Raw genomic sequence first — 16739 nt, forward strand, 5'->3', positions numbered from 1 at the left:
TCATGATAAAATCCCTGAGCAGTTTCCTTCCTCTCCAGCATCTGAGTTAAGAAGGACACGTATCTTTGTAGTAACTGGGTGTACTGATACACCATTCAATGTGTAATTAATAACTTCACCACGCTCAAAGGGATATTCAATTTTATTTTTACCCATCTACCAATAGATACCCTTCTTTGCGATGCATTGGAAAACCTTCCTGGTCTTTGTGGTTGAATCTATGTTTGAAATTGACTGCTTGAATGTGGGACAGATAATTGTCTGTGTGGGGTACAGAGATGAGGTAGTCATTCAAAAATCCTGTTAAACACTATTTTCGCAAACAGAATGAGTCCATGCAATTTATTATGTGACTTGTTAAGCACATTTTTACTCCTGAACTTATTTAGGCTTGTCATGACTAACATCTCTGAAAACATCATTCCACTTTGCCTTTATGGGGTGTTGTGTGTAGGCCAGTGACACAAAATCTCAATTTAATCCATAATCATCTCAGGATGTAACACAACAACATTTGGAAAAATCTGAAGGGACTGTATGGTATGTTAGAACATTAGAATGAAACTCAAGCTGTGAACTCCATTCTTCTCACAACCTTGCTCAACTTTCAAAGTGTCTTTAAAAAATGTATTTGGATTGTATAATTCACATTGGGTCCTGCCCTTGCAGAAATGTCCCTGTGCAGAAAAGTTTCCTCCTTTCGAAAAATAGATAGGATTATGTTATTTATAATGTGTCCATTCCATGCTCACTCACACACTCAACAGAATTCAACAAATATAGGACTGAATAAGTACCAGGAGCGGAGCGGACGAAGGCTTTGAAGTCTGTTTTATGTTGCATGTTAACATGCTAATACAAATCAAACATGGGCTCATCATAAAGCCAGGCCATTGCAATTCTAGTGCTCATTGCCTGACTGTGTTTCACTTGATCTGTATGGCATTTCAATGTCCTTATTATGAAGCACATGATGACTAAAGCCACAGAGGGCAGCCAATGACAAGCCTATATGAAACCTCTCACAGCAACCTAAAACTAAATGATTTGAAAATAATAAAATCGATGTATTATTCCACCCAAAGGACAAAGGATAATTAACAATTAAAGGGAAACGTGAGCATACCAATGATGGGATGTACAAGCTACCGATCCTATCCAGTAGATCCAGTTGTGAGAAATTGTGCACGTGGTCATCCAGGATTCTGTAAGCCCAGTAGAGAGGAGTGTGTCTTTGCCTGTGCAGAAAAGCCACATACACACATCTCCTACTGTAGCACTTGCAGATGTGGTCCGTTCTGCTTTTCATCAGCTTCAAACCATCCGGGGCCTGTCCGTTGAGAAGAAGGCTCCTACAAGAACCTAAACTGGTGTTGCCTGTTGGCCAGCCCCCCTGGCCAGACGGGTATAGGGCAAAGACAACCAAAGACACTGGTATCCACCACAGCCTCATTGTGCCAAATGGAAGTGTTCCAAGGCATCCAAAAGCTCCAGAGAAGGGTATCAAGAGCTTATCTTTGTTGAATGTTATACCTTTCACTTTGAATATGCACACAATGGGTGTGCCTCAAAATGCATTCTACCGTGCTCCGAGCATGCAAATTGAAGCATGGGAGGGTCGGAGTACGAGGCCAAATAAAAGTATGTGAAACAGAGCATGGAAGGTGTTTCTCGAATGCATAGTCCGTTTGTACATATTTTGAAGCATGCATCGATGCAAGCTTCAAAGGTAAGTATGAAAATAAATATGAAGCAACCACATTTTCTTGAAATCAACGGCGGCCATTACTTGAGCTGAAGCGAGAGAAAATACACTCCTTCGGGAATGAAATGTTGCCTATTCACATCTCATATGTTGCCTGACTACAATATTTTATCTTGATACATTAATAAATACATTCTGTGTTAATTTTGGCATGGTTACCTGCCTACAATACCCACTGTAGTGTGCGTAGGTAACAAGCCCATAGTAAGTCAATAGAGCTAACTGGCTAGCTACTACTGTTAGCTAGCCAGATAGCCATGAAGAATTATTAGCTAGCTACCAATAAAGAATTTATATCTACATTGGATAACATTGGTTTTAGGCCATTTTTGCCTGTTTAATTAGCTAGCTGTCTAGCTAGATTACAACGATTCACAAATATCTAGTTGATAATTATTAAGTTAAACATTTGCTTTGTGTATATCTTCTTTCGTCTCTATTGTTGCCATTGTCCTGGCTGGAAGAAGGTTCAGTGAATGGGGAGATGCAGTGTGAGGTACTACAGTAGGAGTAGTGCAAGTGCTTCTCAGGTGTAATGTTTAATGCGTTCTCCAAAGTCTCATCCTCACAAGAAGGTACTCAAGAGAAAGTCCTCTGAGAATGCACTTGGAGCATGAGAGTGTGAGCACGGTAAAATGCATATTGAGAAACTCCCTATATAACAAAGCTATAGAGTATGGATAGACTTTCAGTGAAACTATAGAGTTAGAATAGACTTTTAGTGAAACTATAGAGTATGGATTTCTTTACACTAAGTATATTTTTACTCATTTAATTTTAGATTCTTCAAAGTAGCCACCCGTTGCCTTGATGAAAGCTTTGCGCACTCTTTGCAATCTCTCAACCTGCTTCACCTGGAATGCTTTTCCAACAGTCTTGAAGGAGTTCCCACATACGCTGAGTCCTTGTTGGCTGCTTTTCCTTGTGGTCCCACTCATCCCAAACCATCTCAGTTGGGTTGAGGTCGGGTGATTGTGGAGGCCAGGTCATCTGATGCAGCACTCCATCACTCTCCTTCTTGGTCAAATAGCCCTTACACAGCCTGGAGGTGTGTTTTTGGTCATTGTCCTGTTGAAAAACAAATGATAGTCCCAATAAGTGCAAAACAGATGGGATGGCAAATCGCTGCAGAATGCTGCGGTAGCCATGCTGGTTAAGAATGCTTTGAATTCTAAATAAATCACAGACAGTGTCACCAGAAAATCACACCCAAAAATTGTTTAACACTTTTTTGCTTACTATATGATTCCATATGTGTTATTTCATTGTTTTGATGTCTTCACTATTATTTTGTTATTCTAGAAAATAGAAATAAAATAAGAAAACCCCTTGAATGAGTAAGTGTGTCCAAACTTTGACTGGTACTGAATATTTATAAACATTGTCCCCTATCTATAACCACATTACTATTATTATCATTATTATTATTTATTAATTTATTATTATTATTACTGTTATTGTTTATGTCAGTATCTCACTTCACTTTAACAACAGTAGCTTTTTCATTCATGCTAACAATGCTTATCTGAATCTGAATTTGTAAAAGCCTGGATGTTTCGAGTTCAGTTATTGGTTAGCTCGTAGTAGAGGTAGAGGATCTCGAATGAATCCTTAGAAAAAGCAACCTTCACTTTTAGCTGCTAATAGACAATGGAAAGCCTTTTATGCCTTATTGTGAAGCTCCTGTTCCGAAAGCCTTTTGGTTGAGGAATGATGCTGAAGTTCTCTTGGGAAGTTATCAAAACGTATCAATCTACAGTAAACAGGACAAACTTTTGTGCATCAGAAGTTACATGCATCTCTACCCTTTAAGTGAGGCATAATTCCTTCAACCACCCAAAATGAAAGAGGTCTAGATAGAATGAATGTTTGAGACAATGACAGTCTCAATGAGTGCCTGCAATGTTCCTGAGCTCCCAATGAAGCTACAGTACTTCAATGGGATAAGATAAGCTGTGACGAGGCACTGCACAGGGTAGAATAAAATGCAAATATTATTTTGCGTTGATGGTGAGAGAAGGCCATGCATTATCACATCTACCAGTATATCACTCTGCCCAAGCTTCATTACACCTTAACAAAGTCCAACTTTGAAAAGATACAGTTAGAAAGAGTATTTCCAAGACTCATTAGGATCTTTAGGAATACATTGAAAATGTCATTTTCATGAAAGGAAAATTTCCCCCCAAAATGATATTTTGGTATTTGTTTCATCAGTCCAAATGTTTTGCATGTCATCAAGTTTTCAAGATATATATCTTTCAAAATACAGAAATACAGCTGGTATAATGCATTTCGCGAAATAACCTTACAAAACGCAGCATCATACCGGCTGTATTTCAGTTCGTTTTTAAAGTTATATACAGTATCTTGACAACTTGATTTTCTCTAAGTGAATATCTGGGCTGAGCTATGGTAGGATAGGAGGTATGATGGAGTGGAAGGAGAGGAGAGTGAAAGGTAAGTGGAGTGAGTGTGTCAGCAGCAGAAAGAGATGGCTGTGAAATTACGCTTTTATGCATTATGCATTTGTGTAAAAAATAGTTAATTTTTTTCAGTAAAAGTTGTTGGGTTTTGACTTGATTTTTTACTGGGCCCTGTACATGTTAAGTTAATTGTTAACAGCCAGCACTTGACCATATCAGGTGTGCATTTTTCTTACTTGAGTTAATACGTGCTGTGTCATTGGTGTGATGATATTTGCATACCATCAGAGGACTTTGGACCAAGTCAGAATGATAGCCTCAGTGTCTGACCAGCATCATCCCTACATAAGTGTTCTTCAGCGTTTCAACAACTCAGCAACTCTCACACTTCAAACTACTACAGATCAAGGTAAGTGTGATATCCCTGAAATAGCACAGAAAAGATGTTAGCATGGTAAGAAGTTACAACAGCTTAAATCATTGATAAATATGGTAAATATGGTAAATATGGTGAAGGTATCTTAGCATAAATTAAGTGAATGTATATATTATATTTTTCAAACGTTCAAAGAAGGTGACCTGAGGTTTCCAAAGATTGATGAAAACAATCGAAATAAACAGATGGCACAGATTAGATGACAGATATCAGATATTGTCCTGTTCCAGATGATTGAAGGACATGATGATGTCAAAATAACTGTCACGTCCAGACCTTAGTTCCTTTGTTATGTTTCTTGTTTAGGTTGGTCAGGGCGTGAGTTGGGGTGGGCATTCTATGTGTTGTTCTAGTTTGGGTTTTGTGTTTGGCCTGGTATGGTTCTCAATCAGAGGCAGCTGTCAATCATTGTCTCTGATTGAGATCCATATTTAGGTAGCCTGTTTTTCCCCACTTGATTTGTGCGTAGTTGTTTTCTGTTTAGTGTATGTCACCTTACAGAACTGTTTCGTTTCATTCGCCGTTGTTATTTTGTTTAGTGTTCTCTGTTTAATAAATATTAACATGGAGACGTACCACGCTGCATATTGGTCTGATCGCTCCTACTCCTCCTCAGGCAAGGACGACGAACGTTACAATAAGATTCTCTAATAAGACCTCAACAAAAGAACATCTTACATTCTCTATTTTGACATTTCCTGTCAACATCAAATGTCATCATGCTCCCATTTTGTCCTTTCAAAGGTGAGAAGAGGACAGAGCAACGAATTGTAGAAATCTAAGGATAATGACAAGTAAGGAAAGGAGAGGTGAGGAGTGACTCAGTGGGAGGCCATTTAACTCTCAGATGGAGGACAGGCCTCCCTTTGTCTTGACCGGGAGGGAGGGAGTCCTTCCCCTGGAGAAGAGGAGAGGAAGAAATTCCTTTCAATTCATCTCACTGTTCCTCTCATCAGACACAGGGAAAGCGTGACCCATGGTTGAATCTTTCCTGTGCTAGTCAGTGAATTATTGTCCAACGGTCCACATCAAGTCAGCTGAGGGTCAGTCACTTTTGAGGATTCCACTACCGTTAAGTAAACAGGCCATTTGAGTGGGTGTAACGACAGCATCTGTTGACATTTAACATGTCATGAGGATATAAAGTTGAAAGTTGAACACACCCCTGGCCTACTCTAACTGCTCCTATCACTCCTCTCTACAGCTGACCAACAGTCGCAGAATGGGGAACACCAACACTGCCAGCCACCTCAACAACCAGAGCAAGATGAACATCCGTGCTTTCCTGTCCAATGCCAAGCTAGAGATCGATGCCTTCATCGTCTCCAATGCTGCCGCTGGCAGCAGTGACACATTGACCAAGCTGCAGCAGCAGCCCGGTGGCAAGACGTTCAACTTCAGGAAAGACGTGCAGTGTGTCCGTGTGCTGGCCTTGCAGAGTCAAGAGCTGCCTTGGGTGGAGAACAAATTTATCTCCGTCTTTGTGGAGGACGAGAACGATGAAAACATATGTTCCAGACAGATTGTTCCGTGCATGGCTTTGTCCTCTCCTGTGTCTTTCATCTTATATATGATGTATAGCTATAGCAATGATTGATCCCATTGAAATTGTACTCTTTGGTTAATATCATTAGAAGGTGCTCTGACCAGTTCCGACATTGGCCATTGTCAGGCATTCACTAAGGTTGTTTCCCTGATTTTGAATCTGTTCATTTGAACAAACATGCCATTGAAAAAGAAGGCTTTTCAAATAAGTCATCACAGAACAAACCACAAAACACCTCACGAATGTGAAAATGCGCATTTGTACCTGAACATTTGAATGTTGACTCATCTTTCAGTGAAATGTAACTAAATCTATGTCACTTCTTTAGGGACTTTGGTATCATTGACAGCTTCTGAAAAACCTGTATTCTTCTGTATCCTTCAAATAAAACTGTTAGATGACTTCATGCTCTTGGGGAATTCTTCAGTGTATGAGCACTGTGCTCTTCATTATTGGGTAGTGAAAGAATGTTTTGCATGTCTCTATTTTGTCTCCCAGTTAAAGTGTGTCCTGTTACCCCTGTGTGATAGGCCTTATGTTCCTTCTATGGTCATCTGTTCCAGCTCAAATCAGAGAGTTACGCGCTCCTCTGTCTAACCTTCTCCACGGTCCAGCTCTGTGGCAATTCAGATTACATAGTTTAACTCATTCACACAGACGCCTTTGTGATGCTGCCCCTTCGATCTACAATGACTTGGCAGAAAACATATTATGAAAAATGTTTTTCAATGACATCCAACATTTGTTTTCCTTGACCCACAAATAGCTTTTTAGGAAAGAGGAAGCACTTACAAAGTGATGATCTCCAGGAGTTAGAGGAGGGAAAAGACCGTCTAACTCAATCTTAATTAGTAAGGATCTCAGACAGAGATTTTAGGGGAATGTTCCTGCACTGGATGGCAAACGAGCAGGGAGCTTTAGTTTGTGTTTCTCTGTAACACTGGGGACTGGCTGATAAAACATTTGTGAGAACAGAGAAGGAGGGGAAAGAACCAAAACAAGGGCAAAGAACAATTTCATCAAAGTAGGTAAGTGATGATACTTTCCCTCAATAGTACTACTAAATAAAATGTATATAATGTCATTAACCTTTAACCATGTTTTATGCTGTTTAAGCTGTTATGTCATGCTTACTTATTATGTACTTATTCATAATCTTTGCTTTTTCAAGATAAAGTTAATGGTAATCGTTATCCATCCATCCATCCATCCCTCTCTCTCTCTCTCTCTCTCTCTCTGTCTCTCTGTCTCTCTGTCGCTCTCACTCTCATTTACTCTCTGTCTCACTCGCTCGCTCTCACGCTCTCATTCACTCTCTCTCTCTCTCTCTCTCTCTCACTGACTCTTTTACACACACACACACACACACACACAACCCCACCACAAACACAAACACACACAGACATGATCTCCTCCACAGTGTTGTTCTATGGGAACTACGTGCTGTGCCAGTGTCTGGGACTGCTGTGTGTGGTGTTTGTCAGTTACTGGAACATTGAGTGGCGTGGTGGCTTTGCCTGGGATGCGTCCTTTCTGCAGTTCAACTGGCATCCCGTGCTCATGGTGACTGGCCTGGTAGTCCTGTATGGGAACGGTGGGTCACAATAATGATTATGATAATGACCATAATACATTTAATTCAATCACCGGTATTTCATATTTTCATTTAATGGAACATCTCAGATTGCTTCATACTGTGTGGACAAAAGCAAGAAATTATGGAAATTATAGCAGGGCAGATTGTAAATTAGAAAACTGTAAGGACAGACGCTGGGAGACGAGAAGTAAGTACAGGGAGTGAATATTTAATAAATACCAGACATGAAACAAAACACGGACAGCGTCTGGAGGTGGGAACATAACGACATTAATGCTGACACTGGGATCAAACTGAGTAATAGACAGATATAGAGGGGCAATCAATAAAGTGATGGAGCCCAATGAAGCGCTGATGCGCATAACGATGTTGACAGGTGTGTGATGATGGGCCGCCTGGCGCCCTCCAGCGCCAGAGAGGGGGAGCGGGAGCAGGCGTGACAAAAACAAACCTCCGTTTGGAAAAGTTGTAAATTGTTTTCTCCTTTGAGGGTTCTCTCTAAAAACTTGTTTGAATTTGGTTTCTTTCAATTTCTTATGTGTGTACTTGATTCCACTGTTTCTATTGTGCCAAGCTAAATCAAACGCGTCTAAAGTATTTGAAAGAAAAGAAATAGACCTGGATTTGGATCCAGGTCAGGTATCATCTCCACAAGGTCTATCACAAAGCCAAGATAATAAAGGCTTTTTAAACTACACCAAAAAACAAAATACTTCCAACAGGAGCGCTTTGATCATCCTGTCAATCTGGTCTCAGAGTATTTCGTATTATTCTGTATATAATTCCAGGACACTCCATTTAGTATGCTAGCTGGCTAATGTTAACTAGGCTAGGGGTTAGGGTTAAGGTTAGGAGTTAGGTTAAAGGGTTAAGGTCAGGGTTAGGGGAAGGGTTAAGGTTAAGGTTAGGGGAAGGGTTAGCTAAAAGGGTCAAAGTTAGGGTTAGGGAAAGGGTTAGCTAACATACTAAGTAGTTTCAAAGTAGCTAAAAAGTAGTAACTAGTTGAAAAGTTGCTAAATAGCTAAATTGCTACAGTTGTCCGTGATGAGATTTAAACTCACAATCGCTGGAATGATTGATGTTCACATCATACGCCCACTCATCCATCCTACTACCTAATTAGGCTTGCCATATCAAATGGGGTTGAATACTTATTGACTCAAGACATTTCAGCTTTTCGTTTTGTATTAATTTCCAAACATTTCTAGAAACTTAATTTCACTTTGACAGTATGGGTTATTGTGTGTTGGTCAGTGACACAAAATCAAAATGTAATCCATTTTGAATTCAGGTTGTAACACAGTTTTTTTGTGGAATAAGTCAAGGGGTGTGAATACTTTCTGAAGGCACCATTTGTGCCATGGCAATCTTCCAATCTTCAGTCTCCCTACATCCCCATGTCACTTAGTATACATTAAACTATTAATACACTATACTCTTCCCAAGTCCCCCCACTCCCAATCAGTCTTTCTGTATTTACTTTATTAGTGACCTTCAACTGACCTTGCACTGTAGCGTTCCTCAATGATGTGACTGTGTACCAGTACATTATTGTAAGTATCCATATAGGTCTTGGAGTGGTTATAAATACTAAGTGGTTATAAACTGTATGGAATAACATGTGGGAGGGGTCATGTTACATGTGGTAGGACAGGCTAGTGCACCCAGAAGAGACAAACACAGAGCAGGTATAATACATCCCACCATCTGGGAAAGGCTGATCTAAAAGTATTCCCTCTTTCTGTGTGTGTGTGTGTGTGTGTGTGTGTGTGTGTGTGTGTGTGTGTGTGTGTGTGTGTGTGTGTGTGTGTGTGTGTGTGTGTGTGTGTGTGTGTGTGTGTGTGTGTGTGTGTGTGTGTGTGTCTGTCTGTCTGTGTATGTGTGTTGTCTGTAGCGGCTATCCTATACCGCATCCCATTTACCTGGAGTCAGAGGAAGCAGCACTGGAAGCTGGTGCACGCTGCTCTGCTGCTGTCCTCCCTGATCCTGTCCATCCTTGGGCTGTGTGCTGTGTTTGACTTCCACACAGGCTACCACATCCCCAACCTGTATTCCCTCCACAGCTGGGTGGGCATCTGCACCGTAGTCCTGTTCACTGCCCAGGTAGGAGGGGGAGACGATGGGCAGGGACCAGGTTTTTTCCCTGACCCATGTGAACTGACCAGGGAAAACTCTGGGCTCTTAGTAACTTTTTCATGTTCAGACCCTAATAAAAAAAACATTCATGTACCTGTGCTCAAGGTTCAAATTGCACATTGGGCAGCTTTTCTACCTCAAGCTCATTTGACGCAACCCATCTTGCTCAACCCTTTTCCTTCCCTTCTCATTGGTCAGTGGCTCCTTGGCCTGGTTGGTTTCCTGTCTCCCTGCTCTCCCCTCGGGTTCCGTAAGCTCCTGAAACCAGTTCACGCCTGGATGGGCATGGCCATCTTTATCCTCAGCCTGGCCTCCTGTCTCTCTGGCATCAACGAAAAACTGCTCCTTGCTCTGTGAGTGACTAGAAACGCTGATCCTCCACCAATAACAACTAACTACATTGGTCCAACAATCTACACAATGATTTTCTGTATAAAGGCCTATGTGACATTGAAAAGCTTTAGGCTACATGAAATATTCACAGTTATGGATAAATTAAAGAAATTTACATTTTACAGAACAAAATTAGGTTTGACAACTTATAAGAGCATAAAAGCAATTTCATTGTAGTATTTCCTTAGCCTTGGTGCCCCAAAACTCTTGACATTGACGAAAGAGTTGGCCACAGAAACAGATTGGTTCCCAGGTTAGCCTTTCCCTTAACTTCAGTGACTCCATGAAAGGAGATGTCATTAATTTGAGGGTTTATCTCTCTATTCAGCAATGGCAACAGCAACAGCACAGCAGCCTATTCCTCACATCCTGCAGAGGCCTTGTTTGCTAACTTCCTGGGTGTCCTAATCGTGGCCTTTGGATTGGTGGTCCTTGGAATCCTGTCCAACCAGAGGTGGAGTAGGCTGGAGCCAGGGGAGGAGAGCTCTAGAGTGAGTATTTTGCTGTCTGCAGTAATATCCTAGACTGAGTGACAGCCTGTTTCTGGGATAGCCAGGTTATCGGGTGTGTTTCAGATACATATTTTCTAAGCAGGTCTGTGCAGATTATCAGACCTTTACAATACCTGGACAAGTATTTATTATCTATAGGAACCACATCAACATGATATAATGACTGATTCTATAATCTCTACAGACCTGCACAGAAAATGTGAATCTGAAATGCACCTATTGTGACAATGACAAAGGATTTGTGCAGTTCATGGCAAAATTCAGTCATTTTTCAAAGGACACAAACAGGCCTAGCTGGCTTTTGTAATTGAGACTGAGCTTAGTAGACCCTTGGCTTTGCCTTTGAGACTGAGCTAAATGCTTGCCAATGTTGGCCCCCCTATCCATGTAATCTTATTCATTATGTTCACCGATCCTAGATCATCACTCCTACTCTGAGATGCTTTATGAATACCGGCCCTGATGCTTTTTTATTGGCTGTAGCCTACTGTGCTTGGAATTATAGTTGTCATTTTTATGCTTTTACTCCAGTCATTGCTTCCGGAGGACAACTGAAGAAGTAGAAGACCTTGGTGTTCTCTTCTTTCTCCCTGCCCTTTTCTATTTTTGGATAATGGATCAATTGGAGACAAAGAACACTCTGATGTTCCCTCCTGTGTCTCAGAACACCAGCTGTGGTAGTAGTTACACGTGACATAATGACATGATGACTGACATGCAATGTTTTTACTCTATACCGCCTATAGTATACGGGAGACTATGTGCATTAAAGGCTTATTGTGTGGTAAAAGCCCTATAGAAAAGTTTGTAGTCATTCACACATCCTTAAAAACATAGGTGTTGGGCTAATAAAGAATACTAGTACAGAACAATAATTCACCACTTTATTGACAACCTTTTGAACCAAAACTAATTTTTGTCAGGTAAAAAAAAAAAAACTGAGTGCTCACATCCCAAAATATACACATTTCACCTCATATGACCATTGCTGACATGACGCATGGTGGGTGCAAAAGCAATTTGTGTGTCTCTAATAATATAATAACTATCACATGTCAGGTAAGACCCAGATGCAGACAACGTCGAAGTAACAACAGTTTATTAATCGAACAGGGGCAGGCAAAAGGCAGGCAGAGGTCGGTTATCCAGATAGGTGGGGCAAAGGCACAGGACGGGAGGCAGGCTCAGGGCAGGCAGAATAGTCAACACCGGTACAAATACACAGGGGATAATGGGGAAGATGGGCGACACCAGGAGGGGGGTGGAGACAAGCACAAAGACAGGTGAAACATCAAGGTGTGACAAATAACAATGAGATGGGTACATGTAGTCGTTCCAGAAAATAATATATATTTCCAAAATGACTAAGTAGGTGACCTGGAAGGCAAGACTAATCAAAGTGACATATTCATGTAAGAAATGATCTATAGGCCCTATACCATACAATTATTAGGCTGTACAACTGCATAGTCCATTCTTAAAAGCTCTTTTAGGGCTCGGATGCCGCTAGCGGGATCAAAATGGACAACATCCGGTGAAACTGGAGCGTGCCAAATTCAAATTACAAAATTGTAATATTAAACATTCATGAACATACAAGTGTCTTACATCATTTAAAAGCTTAACTTCTCTAGGGTTCTGTTATACTCACAGACATTATTTTAACCATTTTGGAAACGTCAGAGTGTTTTCTATCCAATGCTACCAGCCTAGCTTCTGGGCCTGAGTAACAGGCAGTTTACTTTGGGCACGTCAGTCATCCGGATATTCAGGATACTGCCCTAAGAGGCTGATTTAATCATGCCTGATCCTGCTCTCTCTGTTAAAACTGTATCATAATAATGTACTAAAAACACTATACTCTCTTTGCAATGAAAATTGGTCATGTTTTGTGAAATGTTTATTAAAGTTGCCATATCCTCCTGAAACCCAGCAAATCATTTTTGTCCACTTTAATGGACATAGTTTTTTATTCATATCTTTGAGGCCATTATACATGCCACTGTGTTAAGTCCTGTTGTACCTTTGAAAGGATAATCAAGAAGGGTGTAATTGCGGCCTGCAATTTGAGGCGTTCCTGCATATGGGCAATCCGTCATCTGCAGGAACCCCTCTTTAGAATGATGTTCACCGACTACAGCTCAGCATTTAACACCATAGTACCCTACAAACTCGTCATCAAGCTCGAGACCCTGGGTCTCGACACCGCCCTGTGCAACTTGGTACTGGACTTCCTGACGGGCCGCCCCCAGGTGGTGAGGGTAGGTAACAACATCTCCACCCTGCTGGTCCTCAACACTGGGGCCCCACAAGAATGAGTTCTGAGCCCTCTCCTGGACTCCCTGTTCACCCACGACTGCGTGGCCTTGCACGCCACCAACTCAATCATCAAGTTTGCAGACGACATTAGAGTGTTAGGCTTGATTACCAACAATGACAAGACGGCCTACAGGGAGGAGGTGAGGGCCCTCGGAGTGTGGTGTCAGGAAAATAACATCACACTCAACGTCAACAAAACAAAGGAGATGATCGTGGACGTCAGGAAACAGCAGAGGGAGCACCCCACTATTCACATCGACGGGACAGTAGTGGAGAGGGTAGTAAGTTTTAAAGTTTTAAGTTCCTCGGCGTACACATCACGGACAAACTGAATTGGTCCACCCACACAGACAGCGTTGTGAAGAAGGCGCAGCAGCGCCTCTTCAACCTCAGAAGGCTGAAGAAATTCAGCTTGTCACCAAAAGCACTCACAAACTTCTACAGATGCACAATCAAGAGCATCCTGTCGGGCTGTATCACCGCCTGGTACGGCAACTGCTCCGCCCACAACCGAAAGGCTCTCCAGAGGGTAGTGAGGTCTGCACAACGCATCACCGGGGGCAAACTACCTGCCCTCCAGGACACCTACACCACCCGATATCACAGGAAGGCCATAAAGATCATCAAGGACAACAACCACCCGAGCCACTGCCTGTTCACCCCGCTATCATCCAGAAGGCGAGGTCAGTACAGGTGCATCAAAGGAGGGACCGAGACTGTTAAACAGCCAACACTAACATTGAGTGGCTTCTGCCAACATACTGACTCAACTCCAGCTCACTTTAATGATGGAAAAAATGTAACACTAGGCACTTTAAACAATGCCACTTAATATAATGTTTACATACCCTACAATACTCATCTCATATGTATATGTATATACTGTACTCTATACCACCTACTGCATCTTGCCATCTTTATGTAATACATGTATCACTAGCCACTTTAAACTATGACACTTTGTTTACATACACTACATTACTCATCTCATATGTATATACTGTACTCGATACCATCTACTGCATCTTGCCTATGCCGTTCTGTACCATCCCTCATTCATATATCTTTATGTACATATTCTTTATCCCTTTACACCTGTGTGTATAAGGTAGTAGTTGTGGAATTGTTAGGTTAGATTACTTGTTGATTATTATTGCATTGTCGGAACTAGAAGCACAAGCATTTCGCTACACTCGCATTAACATCTGCTAACCATGTGTATGTGACAAATAAAATTTGATTTGATGATTTGATTTATACTTCTATTGGTACATTTTTCAGCTAGAACTCCAGTACACAGGTCGGGAGGCGGGCGCTCCAGTACTGTAAGTGATGGGAATGCACCATAACGTTGGATGCCAATTGCCGATAAACCCCACATAGGAAAAATAAGAGCTGGTGGCGACAACAGTAGCTAACTAGTTAGGACAACGGTAGACAGTGTCCTTCGCCCCCCGCCTGTCGGGCACTGCTTTTCCGAAGTTCTGTTAATGACGGCGAGGGCAGGTGTTAGGCAGGTGTTAGCCCAATAATGGACTAAAGGAGCCTACCATTATTCCTGATAGTCCAAGGACCTTAAATGTTCTGTTTAAAGGTGAATTGCCTCTGGAAGCCAAAACAGCCAAATACTCCATCTAAACCTGAATCGATTCTCAATTGAAGTACGGTTCTAGAACCATAAATCCCTCTACTTTCATATCACATCAAAATAATTTTACACTTATTTCACAAAATACACACTAAAAGTACACTGTTTTAACCGGTTTTAACACAGTTGCAGCCAACAGTTTGTGGTGTCCATCTTCCATTTAAATCAAATCAAATCAATCAAATTTTATTTGTCACATACACATGGTTAGCAGATGTTAATGCGAGTGTAGCGAAATGCTTGTGCTTCTAGTTCCGACAATGCAGTAATAACGAGCAAGTAATCTAACTAACAATTCCAAAAAAAACTACTGTCATACACAGTGTAAGGGGATAAAGAATATGTACATAAGGATATATGAATGAGTGATGGTACAGAGCAGCATAGGCAAGATACAGTAGATGATATCGAGTACAGTATATACATATGAGATAAGTATGTAAACCAAGTGGCATAGTTAAAGTGGCTAGTGATACATGTATTACATAAGGATGCAGTCGATGATATAGAGTACAGTATCAACGTATGCATATGAGATGAACAATGTAGGGTAAGTAACATTATATAAGGTAGCATTGTTTAAAGTGGCTAGTGATATATTTACATCATTTCCCATCGATTCCCATGATTAAAGTGGCTGGAGTAGAGTCAGTGTCATTGACAGTGTGTTGGCAGTAGCCACTCAATGTTAGTGGTGGCTGTTTAACAGTCTGATGGCCTTGAGATAGAAGCTGTTTTTCAGTCTCTCGGTCCCAGCTTTGATGCACCTGTACTGACCTCGCCTTCTGGATGGCAGCGGTGTGAACAGGCAGTGGCTCGGGTGGTTGATGTCCTTGATGATCTTTATGGCCTTCCTGTAGCATCGGGTGGTGTAGGTGTCCTGGAGGGCAGGTAGTTTGCCCCCGGTGATGCGTTGTGCAGACCTCACTACCCTCTGGAGAGCCTTACGGTTTACACACAGGTGTTTGGAGACAGCAATAGCTAATTAGCACAGGTAGTCCACTCTGTCTTCCGTCTGTTTTCCGTAAACAAGCAGTGTAACATGGAAGTATGGGCGTCAGTTTTTTAAATGATTTCTCCTGATATATGTTCTTTGTGTTCCTAAATCTGCGCCGCAAGTGATGCTTGTTAATGTTCAGACCAAGAATCGGGAGTCTTAATAATGCAGTGGGCTAAATCAGGGTCACACAGTGTGTTTCTTGGAAGTCTTAAACAAATCTAAGTATACACCTCACATACATGGTTATGGGCTTACAAAAAATCTGTACCATGTCAGATATAGAGTTCAAATGTATTCAATTTTGAGTTTGCATCCCAATATTACACTTTACCGTTTGACAAAATAGAAAAATATTGCACATGGGATCTTCGACTGCAGTTTAAATCAAAATTATAAAGCCTTATTCAGCCTCTTGCGGATTTAAGGAACATAGCCCCAGCCACCGGAGGAGACAACAACACAACGAGATGCAGGAAACACAGAGAGACAAAAGATTTTTTTAAAGTTTTTTACATTTTCTTGGTCCATTTTTTGGGGAAGCCTGGCTTCCCTTGGGTCCATGAATACACGTCACTGATTAAATAAGATCTTGTTCATAAATGTCTTCTGTAGTGGACATCAGGATGCGCCATCTGTTTATTGCTTACTGCACCCATTTACTGTAATGTTACATTTGTCATATTTACTTTCAACCGATTCTTTATGTCAACTACATTGCACATACAATCCAAAAATCTCTGTGTTTTCATCAATCTCAGTGGTCTGTAGTCATGCAGAGAGGAAGCCTTGAGGGGTCACAATCGAACACAAGTCTGAGTTTAAATAAGCAGTGGTAATAAGCAATGCTTACGCAATGCTTACGTATTTTGTTTGACAGTAACACTGAGCTAAACTAAACTACGGGTGAAATCGATATTGATTTGGACAAACAATGGGTTATTCAAAATTGTGAAAACAACTG

General features: G+C 41.2%; 1 protein-coding gene across 1 annotated transcript; it reads left to right on the top strand.

Annotated features, from left to right (window-relative positions):
• Positions 1 to 6936: 6936 nt before the first annotated feature.
• LOC112219812 (lysosomal membrane ascorbate-dependent ferrireductase CYB561A3-like) lies at positions 6937 to 11780 on the top strand. Its single transcript, XM_024381322.2, has 6 exons — positions 6937 to 7201; positions 7576 to 7767; positions 9665 to 9873; positions 10105 to 10259; positions 10628 to 10790; positions 11343 to 11780. The coding sequence occupies exons 2-6, from the start codon at positions 7578 to 7580 to the stop codon at positions 11364 to 11366; spliced, it is 741 nt and encodes a 246-aa protein (XP_024237090.2). The 5' UTR covers positions 6937 to 7201; positions 7576 to 7577; the 3' UTR covers positions 11367 to 11780.
• The last annotated feature ends 4959 nt before the right edge of the window (positions 11781 to 16739 follow it).

Source organism: Oncorhynchus tshawytscha, linkage group LG20, assembly GCF_018296145.1.
Source record: "Oncorhynchus tshawytscha isolate Ot180627B linkage group LG20, Otsh_v2.0, whole genome shotgun sequence".
Lineage (NCBI taxonomy): Eukaryota > Metazoa > Chordata > Actinopteri > Salmoniformes > Salmonidae > Oncorhynchus > Oncorhynchus tshawytscha.

Coding starts and splice junctions, on each gene's coding strand:
- LOC112219812 (XM_024381322.2), top strand. CDS start 7,578: ATGATCTCCTCCACAGTGTTGTTCTATGGGAACTACGTGCTGTGCCAG. Junction 9,874..10,104: donor TAGTCCTGTTCACTGCCCAG/GTAGGAGGGGGA, acceptor CTCATTGGTCAG/TGGCTCCTTGGCCTGGTTGG. Junction 10,260..10,627: donor GAAAAACTGCTCCTTGCTCT/GTGAGTGACTAG, acceptor CTCTCTATTCAG/CAATGGCAACAGCAACAGCA.